Source organism: Berghia stephanieae, chromosome 5, assembly GCF_034508935.2.
Source record: "Berghia stephanieae isolate SIO BIC M18660-M18661 chromosome 5, UCSD_Bste_1.3, whole genome shotgun sequence".
NCBI classification, from domain to species: domain Eukaryota; kingdom Metazoa; phylum Mollusca; class Gastropoda; order Nudibranchia; family Aeolidiidae; genus Berghia; species Berghia stephanieae.
The window spans coordinates 40,677,311-40,692,987 of record NC_088364.1 but is presented as its reverse complement, the minus strand read 5'-3'; the positions used below and the strand labels follow the sequence as shown (position 1 = coordinate 40,692,987).

Here is a 15,677-nt window from a genome sequence, read left to right as displayed (position 1 = left end):
ATATTTTAAGAAAGTTATTTCAGATGGCGCTGTCTTTAAAGAATTTGGCATTCTATCTGGTTATTTTCATTACAAAAGCGTATTTGAAAGACATGAAACATTTCCAGACAAAGCAGGAAGAAAAGTACAAGAAAAAAAAAGTGGGGATAAACCATAACTACCATTAGAATGAATGTGCTCCTATAGCACAAAAGATGTTGCCCTATAGGTTGGATGCCTTGAAGCCAATTTAATCATTCTTATTTTAGATTTTTATCTATTACCAGTGCCTGCTCACATATTTTTCACTTTTACATGTATTTGCTTTCACTTTTATATCTTTAATGTTTGTTTGTATAAGTGAGCATGATAGAATTCACTCAACAAAACTTGCATGTTCCTTATGAAAATTATAGCCTTTAGGTCGTCCTAATTATTGGGTAGACTCTGCGGTGTAATGGTAGCATGCATGACCAGTAATCAGTAATCTAAGGTTTTATCCCCATTTTAAGTAGAATGATTTTTGGGATGACTCTTTTCTTATCTCAACTTTGTCTGGTTCTGTGTCGTAACAACAGCTTGATATTTTATTTATTATTACACCAGTTCCTGCTTTCGTTGAATTATTTTGATTTTTAAAAATAGTTTCATTGCAAATATGCTGGTTGTATCTTTAAAATGTTCAGAGATGAAGAGCAGCACAAATAAGTCAAAACATTAAAAACTGAAACAAGATAATTGGGGAAATCCAGCACATGGGATCAATCTTGTTGCCAAGCGTAACCAATTTAAAGATTTGTTAAAATAACATATTGTGAATGACGATCAGCAAATGGATGATGTAATACTATCCTGAATTGCAACATTGACTTTTGATTAATGTGAAGATTATTTGATTTTATTTTGTTTGAGATTTGTTGTTGTTATTTTTGGTTGTTGGGTTTTTTTTCATTGTATGTTTTATTTTAGAAAAGAGTTTGATGACCCAACCTTCAGAGAAATGGTATCTGTTTTTGACGATTTTAACAAAGAAATTGGTAATGGTTTTCTGGAGGATATACTCCCTCTTCTAAGATATTGGCCCACCAAGAAGTTTACATGCCTGTTAAACAGATTATTTTGGATTATAGATTTCATTCAACATAGAATTGATGAGCGAAGACTTAGGATTGACAAAGGTGGTAAGTTATACCAGACATGTTCAACAGATCCCATCAAGTCCACAGTAGATTTGGTAAAACCGAACTGGACTGTGCACTTCTTGGGAATTAAAGGGTTGTTTCAAGAACTAAGTAAAAAAAAAAAAAATTGGATTGCTCATTATTATCAAACATATTGACACGTGACAGACACAGAGCATTTTTAAGAGTATGTCACACTTCAGTGTTACGCTTTCTTAAATGATGAGTGTTAAATATAGAATATGGAGAAGTGCCAGGTGAAAGCAGAATAAAAATATTGTGGTGTCAGAGCCAAACGTGGGATTCAAATGGCACGGCACCCTCCACCGGGCTGAGAGAGAGAGAGATAAGTGAGCAGTCGCACTAGCCACTGAACTATCCAGCCGCACAAAAATATGGCCTTGAAATAATTTCTTTCTAACACCAAAATCCTCAATCTTGAAATGTGGATAACAGAACGCTCAGAAAATTCTTTAAAAAAAACTATAACCCTTACTCATTGAACCAGTCCTTGTACATGTTATGATTTGGAACTATGATTCCAAATTTTAAAAAAATTTTAGCTTTTTTTTATTATATCCTTTGTCCAGCCGAAGTATTGGAAAAATTCCAACTTGATTTGGCCACACCATTAAAAAAAGCCTTAATGCCCTCCTAAAGCCGGTGATTACCTGTAGCAATGGTCTCAGTCCAGCAGGCTAATTTTTCATTTTACCCATTTTTAGAGAGCAATTACATTAAATTGCGGCTATGTGGACTAGTGGTATGACACTCACTTTCAGATCGGATGGTCCTGGGTTCAAGCTTCGCTCAGCACATAGTTGAGTCCTTGGAAAAGGCTCTTTACTCACGTTCTCTCACCATACTCAGGTATAAAATGAGTACCTGGCCGTTAACAGCATTGTCTCTGTCCAAAAAAATTGTAATATCGCCTAACAGGCGTCATGTCCTGTCTTATATGTAAAGTGTTGCTGTTGGCCGGAGACCCTTTGTAAAGCGCTTTGAGCATGTTTAGTGGATATCGTGCTATATAAAAAAGCTCAATTTAAATTGAGGTACTCAAATCAAAAACTGATTCCATTTATAACTTCAGAGCACTTTAGACAGTTTCGATACAGAAACACTTATGGAAACAATTCTTTTCAAATATTTTACATTTTGTTGAAAAGTGCTTATCGCAATATTTTTCATTAAAACATGAATTCGCCACCTCATGTTTCAACTTGGGAAACAGATGATGATATTCCATTACAACTACTAAACATGGTTATAATGAAGTTTAAGAAAGTGTGTCTCCAGCATTTACATTGATGATCATTTAGATTCAGGAAATAGAGGTGTTATGGAGGATAAACATCTGATCCTTCAACATCTTCAGAAAGTTTTTGCCAGTTGATCTTAAAACAGTTGAGAAGTGTTTTTTGATGAGGCTCAGATGTGGTGACTGCATTTCAAAACAGTCATGGCGGCAAGCTTATTGCAAGCATTTGGAAGGATTCGTCTATAGTACTATCAGCAGACAGGCAAACTGTCAACCTCTCTACCATCAAAATCATGGTAGAATACAGTCTTAACTTGGGAGTTGTTGATCGCCAGGATCATTTCAGGTTCGTTGACCTGGACACCGCTGGTGACAATATTTTGGTTGGTTTGGTTTGGTTTGTAAGAGTATTATGGCACTTGCAACACATTTAGGTTATTTCAGCACCAGTAAAAAAATAAGAAAATTAGATAGTAAAAACATTCTAGATGTAAAATTAAAAGGACTTGATGACAAAGTAAGACGTAGGGGAAATGGTTCAAAGAGTGAACAGATGTAGATTCCAAGAACACACTATCAGTGTACTTAGTACCGAGACTCAGATCGGCCAGACCGCAATAAATCGTAATTTGCTGACCACCCGGTACGATAATCCTGCCGTAACATAATAAATTGCAAGGAGTCAATGCTGCAGTGCGACCAGACCATAACAATATGTGCATTTATAAAAATACAGTACGGCCAGACAGGTTGGCTGAAAGAAATCCGCTCTATTATGATACGACCAAACACATTCTGTTTTTTTTTGTTATGGCTGGATAAAGGATATAGCGCAATATCCACTAAACATGCTCAAAATGCTTTACAAAGGATCCCAGACAAACAACAACAAGTAACCTGTAGAACATGACATGACGCCTGTCAGGCGATAATACAATTTTTCCAACATAGACAATGCTGTTAACAGCTAGTTACTCATTTTACACCTGAATATGGTGAGAGAATGTTTATAGAGCCTTTCCCAAGGACTAAACTATGCACTGAGCGAGGCTTGAACCCAGGACCTTCCAGTCTGAAAGTGAGTGTCATATTACAAGACCACATAGCTGCGTAATTCTGAATTTTGCCCTATTTGACTGTACTATGCACTATCAATTTTATTTCATTTACTAATGTCCATTTTCACATAAGTCAAGCTCTTTTTTTTTTTTGGTAGGAGGGGGGGGGGGGGGGCATCAAGAGAATTTATTTTTGGTCTTTAAAAAAACACTTTCCTCCAATTACACATATATTACTTCTTTTCAGATCCACCTAATTGCCTTGCAGACACCATCATACTTGCCCAACAAGAACTCATAATGACTGACAGCTCTTCATTAATGCATATGACAGATGTTCATGCCAGGCAAACTGTCTCTGATGTGTTTAGAGGTATGACTTCAAATTTAGAAACTTAATAGTCCAACCTGGTATTAGGGATGTCGCTTTATTGGGACAATTCCTAGGGAATGGAATGTTTTCTATATAAAAATGTCTACTCTTTCCCATTCCCAGCCACTTAATGGGGACGAAATTTGACATTGACCATCCCCAAGAGCTTTTTCATTGTCTTCAATCTTTAAAGCAATGGTTCATTAAATGCAAATTAGTCTAACAGGATGGTCAACCATGTGTGTTGTCGTATCGTTTATCAGAGGTGTAAATAATAGAATTTGCCTGTATTCTTTTTAGTGTTTATCACAACAACCAATCGGGTGTAACTTTCGTCACAGTCATCACAGACTCCCATAGTTTGTCTTCTATCCTCTTATATCTGTTTCCCAAAATGCTCTTTGTCTTTGTCTTGGAATGAGATTACTTGGTTTTGTCCTGGCTCTGGCCAGACCCTGACTGGGAGGGAAGCAGTCAAACGTATTGTTAGAGTTTTGGGAGATGATATTTTTTGTCTTGTAATCATCTCTCTGTTATGAACTGTATTACTGTTGTTTTACATAGAATATGATTTGTAAACATTGTTTTCCTCTTAGCGGAGACCTGTGCTTTTTCTCAGGATGAGACATTTAGGTGATCTCAAACTAAATACCTACATTGATGGTATGCTCTTGAAATCTACATCTGTTCCCTATTTGAACCAGTTCCCCTTTGTCTTACTTTTTCTTTGGTGCTTTAATTGTATCGGAAAACTGACAGGAAAGTTATTTTTTTTCTTTATTATTTTAAACCATAGAAATTGCAACATTCCATTGTTAATTATTGATGATAGCTAGTTTGACATTTAGATTTTACCCCTAATATTCAATTATATTTAATAACATTTCAAAAAACCAATGTGGTGTTTATGTCCAAAATAGTGGACTGGTCACTTTATTTTTCATACAGTCACACAATTGCAAGCAACACACAACCAACATAGCATGGGTATCACTTGACCACATCTCAGCCGCAAAATGACCTCATTATAATCTTAAAATCCCATCAACCGTCTAAGTCAGACTTGTTGGAATTATAAGCTGAACTTTTGACTTCCTAAAGATTTTTTGTTACCTTTCTAAGGCCATTTAGACCCAAGACCCATTCTAGAGTATGACTGTCTGTATGGCATCCCCTAAGAAATTGAGAATGTCCAAATGAGAGCCATGAAACTTATTTCATTACCGAAAGACAAAAATTATCCTCATAGACTAGCTGTTCACCGACTTCCCCATCTTGAACACTGATGAAAAAGAGAGGACATGATCAATGTATATAAGTACATTCATGTTACACAAATGCCTGCACCCTGCATTACATTTGGCTACCAAAAGAAATACCAAAGGACACATTCTGAAACTGCGAAAATTGAAACATCTTTAATATTAATTTAGGCGCAATTACTTCTCAATCAATATGTGACATAGGTTGATGACACAATTACGGCCCCTTCAGTTAATTCCCTCAAAAGGCAATCCAGATGCATCCTAAAAGGGCAGCACATGACATCCAGAGTGGTGAAATGTAAGCTATTCATAGTTGATAAGTGTGTGTGTGGGGGGGGGGGGGGTGTTTGTGTGCCTATAATCTAATTGCAGTATTTGTATTAATTCAACGTTTCTTGGAAATTTAATGGTGAACAGGCAACACATTGCCTCGTCTACGCCAAAGACAAGAACTAGTTTATACTATCCCATCATTATCATTTTAAGTACTGATTATCTTAGAAGACTTACAACCACGCTAAACTCGTTTTTCAGCTACCGTGAAACTCTGAAAAATTAAAAGCAAAATCAACATTTTACATCTGCATAAAAAATTGTATGTTTCATATGGACATTCATGTCTTGCACCATGTTTAATTCTGAATGGGACCAAATTTTCGTTTCATATAATAATCCGTTGAGCATTTTCTTTTTCTAAATCACTCTTTCAATGTCTGCTAGCATTTATTCCCAAAACTACATTACACCTGGGTCAAGTAGGATTTTTTTGTGAGTACTCTAGAAAACAAGGTCAGATTTTTAAAAAATGTTTACTCAATGTCACCAATTGCATGGGTTACTAAACCTATAGGCCACTATCATTTTATACACCACTTTTGGGTCTCTTATGATTTGCTGTTTGCATCATGATTAACTTGTAAACATCATTATACTTTGCAATATTCTCGGCAGCTGCTGTGGACACAACTCATTCAACTCTTGACTGGATATTTCTGGTATTGGTAACCAAACCCGATGTACAGGCTTGTATGCAGAAGGAGATAGATGAAGCTGTAGGTAAGAGGGTTTGTTTTATTTTAATTTGCATCCTTGTTTTAATTTGATAATTAAATGAAATTGGGGTACATACTGTGTCTTCTATCCCCTGATATCTATTTTCCAACATGCTTTCTGTCTTTGTCTTAGAATGAGATTACTTGGCCCTGTTCGGAGTCCTGGCTGGGAGGGAAACAGTCAAATGCATGGTTATTGTTTTGGGAGATGATATTTTTTTTCCTTGTAAATCATCTCTCTGTTATGTATTATTATATTTATTTTTAATGTATAATGTAAGCATTTGAGTGTATTCCTCTTTGTTGGATTTTGTGCTTGTGTCCGGATGAGACTTATAGGTGATCTCAAACTAAGTACATTGGTGGTATGCTCTTGGATTCTACATCTGATCTCTATTTGTTCCTAGTTCCCCTTTTGTCTTACTTTTTCTTGGGTGCTTTAATTGTAATTCCAGCACTTTTTACTATCCCATTTTCTTCCTTTTTACTGGCGCTGATATAACCTAAATGTGTTGCAAGCGCTGTAAAACCCCTAAAAACAAAAACAAAAACAAATGAGATTGGATTATTAGATGGTCTCCTCTTAGTTGGGTTTTTTTTTTTTTCAATTGCTTTCTTTTGATTTCTTTTTTTTTTTACACTCATACTGATTCTTTCGTACGTGCTATTACCTCTTTGAAGAGTTATGCTTGCAGCAGTTGGAAATAAGACAATGGAGCGTTGGCCTCCTTGGCAAGGGAGATGGCTGTTCTATATCAGTCCACCTTTGCTGTCTCTATTTGTTATATTAAATTGCTCCTTCCGTGTGGCTTTTTGTCATTGTTCTGAAAGAGACCATTTTATTTTGCTCACACACTGCTTGTGGTGTTTTGCTGAAAGAGACAGTCAGATAGATAAATTCTTTCCTTTTTTTTTTTTTTTTTGGTGAGATATTTTTCTCATAAATCATCTCTCTATTGATTTGTCACCGTGTGTGTAGGTTGTGTTTTAGTTTCATGTTGTTTTCTTTGTTGGGGGAGGGGAGGGTTTTGCTGGGTTGCTTTTTTTGTATGTTTTTTTTCAGCTGTATTAATGATTTAGATACCATTTAATTTCTCATGAAATTCGATCCCTAGGAGAAAATATTCCTGGAAAAGACCATAGATCAAAGCTTGTTTACACAGAGGCTGTTATTCTTGAGATAATGAGACTTTATCCTGTGGCAGCATTGGGAGTTCCTCATCTGACAAGAAATGATTCAGTCATCGGTGAGCCATCAGAAATATTCATAGACGGGAGTTTCCCGTGATTAAGTTTTTACTGATAAGATGATATAATGTCCTCCTTCAAAATGTTTTTTTTTTGTTCAATTTTAGATTCTAAAAATTTTGAACAAGATTAAGTACCATCACCAACACACCATCATTAAACTTTCCAAAGCTACCCAACAGCATTACCCATCGGTCCACTATCATTATTATCATCATCATCACCATCACCACCACCACTAACACCTCAATATTATCATCATAACTGCCACTACCACCCTCACATCACCACCATCGACCAACACCTCCAAGTCCACATAATCAATACAACATCAGTGTTCACTACCAACACCATCATCTCTTTTTTTTCTTCTTTTTTTTTAGGAGAGGGAGGGGGAAGGGGCATTCGGACTGTATATTATGATCACCCTGAAAATATTGGTTTTATGTTGTGAATCATGAGTGCCAAATAAGTTAATTTTACATGCTATAAAATATCGACTGCAAAATTTGCTCATAATGAGATATGCTTTCAATGCTTTATATTGAATCGTATTTTTAAAATAGACCTGAGACAGAGCCCGGTAGAAAGCTCGAGTATATTGCCCTCAATCAAATGGATCTTCTTCCTCCTCTGAAACCTTGACTTTCAATTCCCATCTATCACAGGCGATCTTTTAGCACTCTCCCTGCTCTGCAGTCAGGAGGTCATCTCCCGTGATATTTAGACTTGTTACTGATATCTGGTTAATTTACAATTGCTTTTGCACAACCACAGTTGATTTTACCAATATAAACAAATTAGCAACGCTTTGAGTAAACTTTTAACTTTATGTTGGTACCAAATACTCTATCATTAACATCATTGTCTTTGAGATATTTTGCATTTAGATATCAGTATAATTTTTATTAGGGTTGTTAAACTTAATCTATTGATTTCATTTTTATAAGCTTACAAAAATATACACACTCTCAAAACTTGCTCTACCCAATGGAGGAATAAAGTAACCTTTCATTTACTCACTCACATTTAGTTTTGGTTGTTACACACCGTTCTTTCATGTTATCGGATAATGTCTTGGTGCACCTATCTGATTTGTTACTCTTTGATTATTGCTGGTTCTGAGGGTTATGAATTCCAGTCAATGTGTCTTCACCTCACAAGGTCTATTCAACGAGTGGACAAGAGTTTAACATAATATTACATGTACACATTTAAACTGGCTTTTCGTTCTAGTACTGTGACACACATTGTCAATAAAGAACACTAGAATGATGTCATAGTTGTTTCACATTTCAGTTTTATATGTTTGAAATTTATGCTTCAGTTTAAATTATTGTTTCAGTACTTTGTGGGTAAAAAAAGAAACATTGTATAATTTGTATTAGTATGATGTAATGGTCAGTTGTGCAGCTATGTGGTCTAGTGGTATGACACTCACTTTCGGATTGGAAGGTCCTGGGTTTGAGCCTCGCTTGGCATATAGTTGAGTCCTTGGAGAAGACTTTTTACTCACATTCTCTCAACGTACTCAGGTGTAAAATGAGTACCTGGCCATTAACAGCGTTGTCTCTGTCCGAAAAAATTGTAATATCGCCTAATAGGCATCATGTCCCATCCTAAATGTTAAATGTTGCTGTTGGCCCCTTGTAAAGCACGTTGAGCATGTTTAGTGGATATTGCACTATATAAAAGCTCAATTTATAATAAAGAGTGATCATTTTAACCACTCGTGATACAAACAAGACAGTAATGAAGGGAGAAAGGATAATTAGTAACCATGTCATAAAGAAGTGTTAATCTGTGTGTGTGTGTGTGTGTGTGTGTGGTTTGTGTGTGTGTGTGTGTGTGTATATATATAATATATATATATATATATATATATATATATATATATTATATATATATATATAAATACAGTGAGTAAAATCATCTCACATTTCGTCCAATACGGCATTTCGATACTAGAGGCATCTCTTATGCAATCTTCTTTGATGGAAGATAGATCTGTAGTAATGGTGTTCATTTAAAGTATTGTGTGGTATGTGAAGGTGTGTAAAGGCACACTGTGGTGCAAATGGGTGTGTACGTTGGGGTTTTTTTTTGCCCGGGGACGAACAAAATCTTGCTTTAGCAGAATTAAAAATTAAATGCGATCTGGTCATTTTTCTTGTGTCCATATTTTCCAGGTAATTATTATCATTCTATTGTTTGTAATACACATATTATATGACACTGTCTTTGTTGAGCGACTGAAGGGAGATAAATCACTTTATTAAATTATTCTAAGCTTGATGTTCTCAAGCATGCAATTTATATTTTGACACTGACAGGTTCGTGTACAGTTTTTTTATATAATGTTGACTGTGGTAATATAACAGTTACCGGATACGATGAGACTTATGTGTGCATTGTGTTGTGGGTTGATGAACATTAATTTGATGGAGCTTGAAGTTGATAATTTTTATAATTGTTTTGATAATAAATTATTCTTTGTGGGCTACTATATCCCGGTTGAATTAACAGTGAAAGGTTTAAATCTAAATAATCACTTTGTGAATCATTGTTTATGGGTTGTGGTCCAGGACTCCAGTGATATATTTGTTTTTGTTCAGTTGTAGACTGTTTTTGGCGTGTAATAGCGCATATATTTTGACTGGGGTTTGAACTGGATGGATTGGACAAGGCATGGTTGTTCAAATGTCGGAGGAGTTTTTGTTGTTTGTTGCGATGTATGGATTTTTTGTCATCATACATGTTAATGGCATTGCCGTGATAGATTTTGTGCATTTCATCTACATTGATTTTATATTTGTTTTTGGCTGGTTTACTTATAATCAGGTACAGTCCTAGCCATCTAATCCACTTAGAATTTTTGTCTGGCACTGAATTGATGATTTTATCACCAACATTGTAACACATCTGTTGACGGGTTTATCAGTTGATATGTTTGTAGAAGGTCCTGATTTTGATGAATTATTGACAACCGAGTACACATTTAATGAGATTGAGGCTTTGACATGAGTCTGGTTATCCGTTGAGGGTTGAGAGTTAGTGGTGTGGTGTTGAGAGGCATTGCCGTTTGTCCTTGATTGATTTCTTCAACATTTCGAAGTGTTGTGGTTATTCATGTTGCAATGTTCACAATATTTAGAGCTGCACTGCTTTTAGTTAGCTGTGCTGTGTGCAGATTGGTGGTGAGTGATGTTCCTGTTGTGATGATGTGGCGAGATAGGGAATAGTCATTTTTTTGAATTCAACTGTATTAACACCACAATCCAAAGTGCATCACAATTTGCAAAAACTCTCTCATGGCTATGCGGTTTTGTGGTATGACACTCGCATTCAGATTGGAAGGGCCTGGGGTAGAGTTCCATTCTGAGCTGTTCACAGTTGAGTCCTTGGAAAAGGCTCTTTACACACGTTTTGTCAATGTACTCGGGTGTAAAATGAGTATCTGACCAATAACAGCGTTGTCTCAGTTTGAAAAATAATTGTAGGAAATATTGCCTAACCAGTGTCATGTCTGGTCCTACATGTTGAATTGTTGTTGTTGGCTAAGGACCCCTTGTAAAACGCTTTGGGCACATTTAGTGGATATGAAGGACCACAATATTGAAATTTGAGAGTAAAAAATGTATCTATGGTCTCAGTTGCACTGCACGTTTGAAGTGTGTATGTTTACTGCAAATGACATGGTGTGCAATAACAAATATCTACCAATTTTTTTTTTATTTTATAGGAAATATGTGCATGCACCCACGTTATGAACTCTAATTTCCCTGTACATTTAAGGATTTTGTTGAAATAAGCAGCTGTCATATTTTTCTCCATTCTATAATGAAACCAGTTAGACTTTTAAAATTTAGTATGAGGCTTTGATCATAGTTGATTTTAATTTTGTTTCAACTTGGATAATTTATCTTTTTAATTGACTGAGTTAATTTTTACAGGATGAATTTTTTCTTTGCAAAACGGTGTCAAAAGTACCGGAACAAAAGTTGAATTGTTGTAACTATTAAACATGTTTAAGCTCAAAAAGCACTTTGAAGATAAAAATATTCCCTTTAAACGCTCCAGAAATAAAAGGTGTGCAAATCTATGTCAATAGTCGTACTCTTGCAAGCAACTGGATAGGTCAAAAAGCAAGACTACATTAAGAAAACTGCAAAGCTCAACAATAATGATAAATTGAAAGTATTTTTTCGGACCAATATAGTCTAGTTTATTTAAATGGTTTTAAAAATAGCAATGCAGGTAAAAGGAAGGTGAGCATTAAAACGAATATTCTTAAATCGTTTCCTAATTGTTTCGGCAGAGATTTTGTAATAATTTGTTGTGATTCAGGCACAAACCAAGTGTCTTGATCACAATGGACTCATCACCATCTCAGATGTTACATTCACGATGACAGTGACATTTTGACTCAGTTTGAAATCATTTTTAAAGCACTTCACTTCATGGTATTCCATCGGTCATATTTGATGCAGATTTAATTACTCTTTATATATTTCGCATATCCTTTATTTCATCAAATTCGGTTAAGTAGATTTTTCCCTACATACATTCAAACTTTGTTGCGATACTTTTGACTCTCAGTATACATGAAATGAGCATCGGCTTTCTAGACTTCATTAAAGCCAAGGTAAAAAATAGTGATATTTAAGGTATCAGCAGTCATTGTTGTTGACTTGTTAAGGACAAAAGGAGAAATGTGCCAAGTGTCATCTTTTGAAACATAGAAATAGACTAAATTTCCAATTATTTTAAACTGTTTAAGATTACTTTTATTATAATCTAAAGAAGGGTATAATTTTATGATGTATAGTCTTTATTGAAAATGCTTACATCTTTTGTTCAATAAGTTTCAGGCAATAATTTCTAGTTTACTTCATAATAATAATTATGGTTAAAACTCTTCTCTATTATTTTATTTTGTACAAACTACAGGTGGTCATGATATTCCAGCCAAGACAACCATCATGATTAACCACTACTCTATTCTTCGTGACCCCAAACATTGGGATGATCCTCTGGCCTTCAAACCTGAGCGCTTCATAAGTGAAGATGGCTTACTACGAAACCGCAGCTTCATCCCTTTCTCAGTTGGTCCCCGTGTTTGCCCAGGGGAGTCTCTGGCTAGGTGTGGAATACTCTATATTGTAGTTGGTCTTCTTTCAAAATTCTCTTTTTCACTGGCTCCCGGAGAAAAGGCAGATTTTACACCAGATACCAGTTTCTTTGCTTACAGACCGGCAGATTATTATGTTGTTGCCAAACCGAGATAAGTCAAGCAGCTATCATCAAAGTTGTGGATGCTAGATTGGGTCTTCTGACTTCTTATAGTGGGCAGGAGGGTCACTTGCTGTGTCTTCTAACCCCATATGCCTGTTTTCCAGGCTGCTTTCTGTCTTGTCTTGGAATTAAATTACTCAGTTTTGTCCTGTTCCTTATCGGGTCCTTGATTGGGATTTAGAGGAAAACAGTCAAAGGTATAGGGTCTTATGTTTTTGAGTGTATCCGCTTGTTAGAATCCTGAGCTTACGTCTGGATAAGACTTTCAGGTGATCTCAAGCCAAATATACTGATGATATGTCCTTGGAGTCTACTTCTGTACCCTTTTAAAAAAAAACAATCTCCTTTGAGTGACTTTTTCTTGGGTTCTTTTACTTGTAAATCTAGAATTTTTTGACTATCCCATTTTCTTTCTTTTTACTGATAATATCTAAATGTGTCGCAAGCGCCGTAAAACCCTTAAAAACAAACAAAGATGTGTACCTATATGATTAAATAATTTTTTATTTTTGAACAATAAAATGAGGCAGTTATTTATTAATAAAAAGGAAGTGTTACTTTGTTTAATTTTCGATGTTATAATTGTAGAAAATGTTAAAATTTTGGAAAGATTGAGTGAGTATGTACACACATAAAACGAGGAAAATAAAATATAAAGAAAACACCAGTTAGTTGTAATTGTAATATTTATATTTGACAGTTACTTGAAAATTAGTCCTACACCTACTTTTGTATCCATTTATATTTACTTACCCCTGCCACTATTGTGTAGGGCAGCAGTAAAGGATTTCCTCTTGTCTGTCACAGGCCAATCAAAGCAGAGAACACCTGGCTGGGTGGGGTGACCTATCATAGTGGGCAGGGAGGCACTTACTGTTTCTTCTATCCCCCTATATCTGTTTTCCAACATGCTTTCTGTATTTGTCTTGGAATGAGATGACTTGATTTTGTCCTGGCCGTGGCCGGATACCCTAGCTGAGTGGGAAACAGTCAAATTGTATAGTTAGAATTTTGGGATGTGACATTTTTATATGTGTTGTAAATCATCTCTCTGTTATGCACTGCATTGTTTTATGTTTACACACACACACACACACACATATATATATATATATATATATATATATATATATATATATATATATATATATATATATATATATATATATATATATATATATATATATATATATATATATATATATAATATGATTTGTAAACATTTGAGTGTGTTCCTCTTAGCGGAGACATGTGCTTGTGTCAAGATGATCTCAAACTAAGTACATTGATGGTATGCTCTTGGAATTTACATATCTCCCCTATTTGAACCAATTCCCCTTTGTTTTAATTTTTCTTGGATGCTTTAATTGTAATTCGTGAACTTTACTATCCCATTTTCTTCCTTTTTACTGATATGACCTAAATGTGTCACAAGCACCGTACTGGGTGGGGTTCCTGACCTCCCATAGTGGGCAGGGAGGCACTTACTGTGTCTTTTATGCCCATATATCTGTTTTCCTAATTGCTTTCTGTCTTTGTCTTGGAGTGAGATTACTTAGTTTTGTCCTGACCCTGGCCGGATACCCTAGCTGGGAGGGAAACAGACAAATGTATAGTTAGAGTTTTGGGAGATGATATTTTTTTCCTTGTAAATCATCTCTCTGTTATGTATTGTTATTTTATTATTTTTAACATATCATTTGTAAACATTTGAGTGTATTCCTCTGCTTTGGCACGCCTAGATTTCTTTTTCTTATTGGTGTCTAGCGAAGATCAACCTTCATTCGGAGAACATACCATATCCACCTCAATCTAGTGATCAAGGTTTTGAGATTTTCAGTGTTCCACGGGTGAGGAGGTCCTCGTTGGAGATCTTGCTAGGTCAGAAGATTGGCCGTATTTTTCTCAGAATCTTCGTGTGTATACAATGTGTCAGCATCTGTTCTGGTCATGCGCCAACACCATGCAGGAAAGTTTTTAAAAAGCACAGTTATTATTATATAATTTGAGCTTGGTTTTAACAGAATATTGTCATGATTTCTACATATTTTGCATGGATTTCATGACATTTCTGGTTTTGTTGGAGTTTTTTTCTGCCGTTGTCTTCAGCACCCCTTTCATTCTTAATGATGTCTCTGAGGTACGAAATATGTGAATCCCTGAGTGGCCGGCAGATCAGCATCAAAAGCTCTTAATGGAGTCGGATTGTTGACATTCAGTGCTATCATCTGTTTTCTTTTAGTTTACTTACAGTCCAACTTATTCTGAATAATTACATAAACAATCAGATTTTTCCTGTGTGTCACATCAGAGCCAGGATATCTTTAAAATCCAAGATTTCTATATATAAATATAAGACAAGAGTCCAACGAAGTCTTCTTTGTGCATCAATTACATTAATGTTGCACATTACCCAGTCAATGACAAGTTTAATAGAAGGGAAGACATCACACATCCTTGTCTGACGCCTGTTTTTACTTGGAAGCTGAGGTTGCTATCGCCCACAGTAGAAAACGGTAAGGGCTGCCTGAAGCCGGTGATCGTAAAATACTAACGAAAGAGTGAAAATGGAAAGGCTTCGTATGGGAACAAAACAGACAATGGACGTTTCGGGTACAAACCCGTCGTCAGCACAACAATACACAAATAAATTGGAAAACAAATAAAATATAATGAAAAATAACTTGTATCGTCTGTACTCAATGGTGGTTGCAGTATGAATGAAATGTTAGCGTGGCGTGGGTAGAGGATAGGGTGCCCCAGAGGGGTCATCTAATTGATAAGAAAAGGTCAGCGTCAGGGAACAGAACCTTCCAGAAAATAATGGAAGATAAAAGACATATTAGTGGTGGTAGTAGTAGTTGTTGTTGTTGTTGTAGTAGTAGTGGTAGTAGGAGTAGTAGTAATAGTAGTTAGTAGTAGAAAGCTGTAGTGAAACAGTAGGGGGCGGTGGAGGGGGCGAGGT

General features: G+C 35.7%; 1 protein-coding gene across 4 annotated transcripts in view; it reads left to right on the top strand.

Moving 5' to 3' along the window:
• The window catches only part of LOC144972922 (cytochrome P450 1A1-like), a 32,459-nt gene extending 19,200 nt beyond the window's left edge, over nt 1-13,259 (top strand). For 3 of the 4 annotated variants that reach the window (XM_078914731.1, XM_078914733.1, XM_078914732.1), the window contains 5 exons: nt 949-1,160; nt 3,727-3,852; nt 6,069-6,173; nt 7,285-7,416; nt 12,368-13,259. In XM_078914731.1, the coding sequence (XP_078770857.1) occupies nt 949-1,160; nt 3,727-3,852; nt 6,069-6,173; nt 7,285-7,416; nt 12,368-12,705 (913 nt within the window). In that variant the 3' untranslated portion in view covers nt 12,706-13,259. The remainder of the gene's footprint in view (nt 1-948; nt 1,161-3,726; nt 3,853-6,068; nt 6,174-7,284; nt 7,417-12,367) is intronic. The other variant, XM_078914735.1, reaches the window with a different exon arrangement.
• Nucleotides 13,260-15,677: the final 2,418 nt, after the last annotated feature.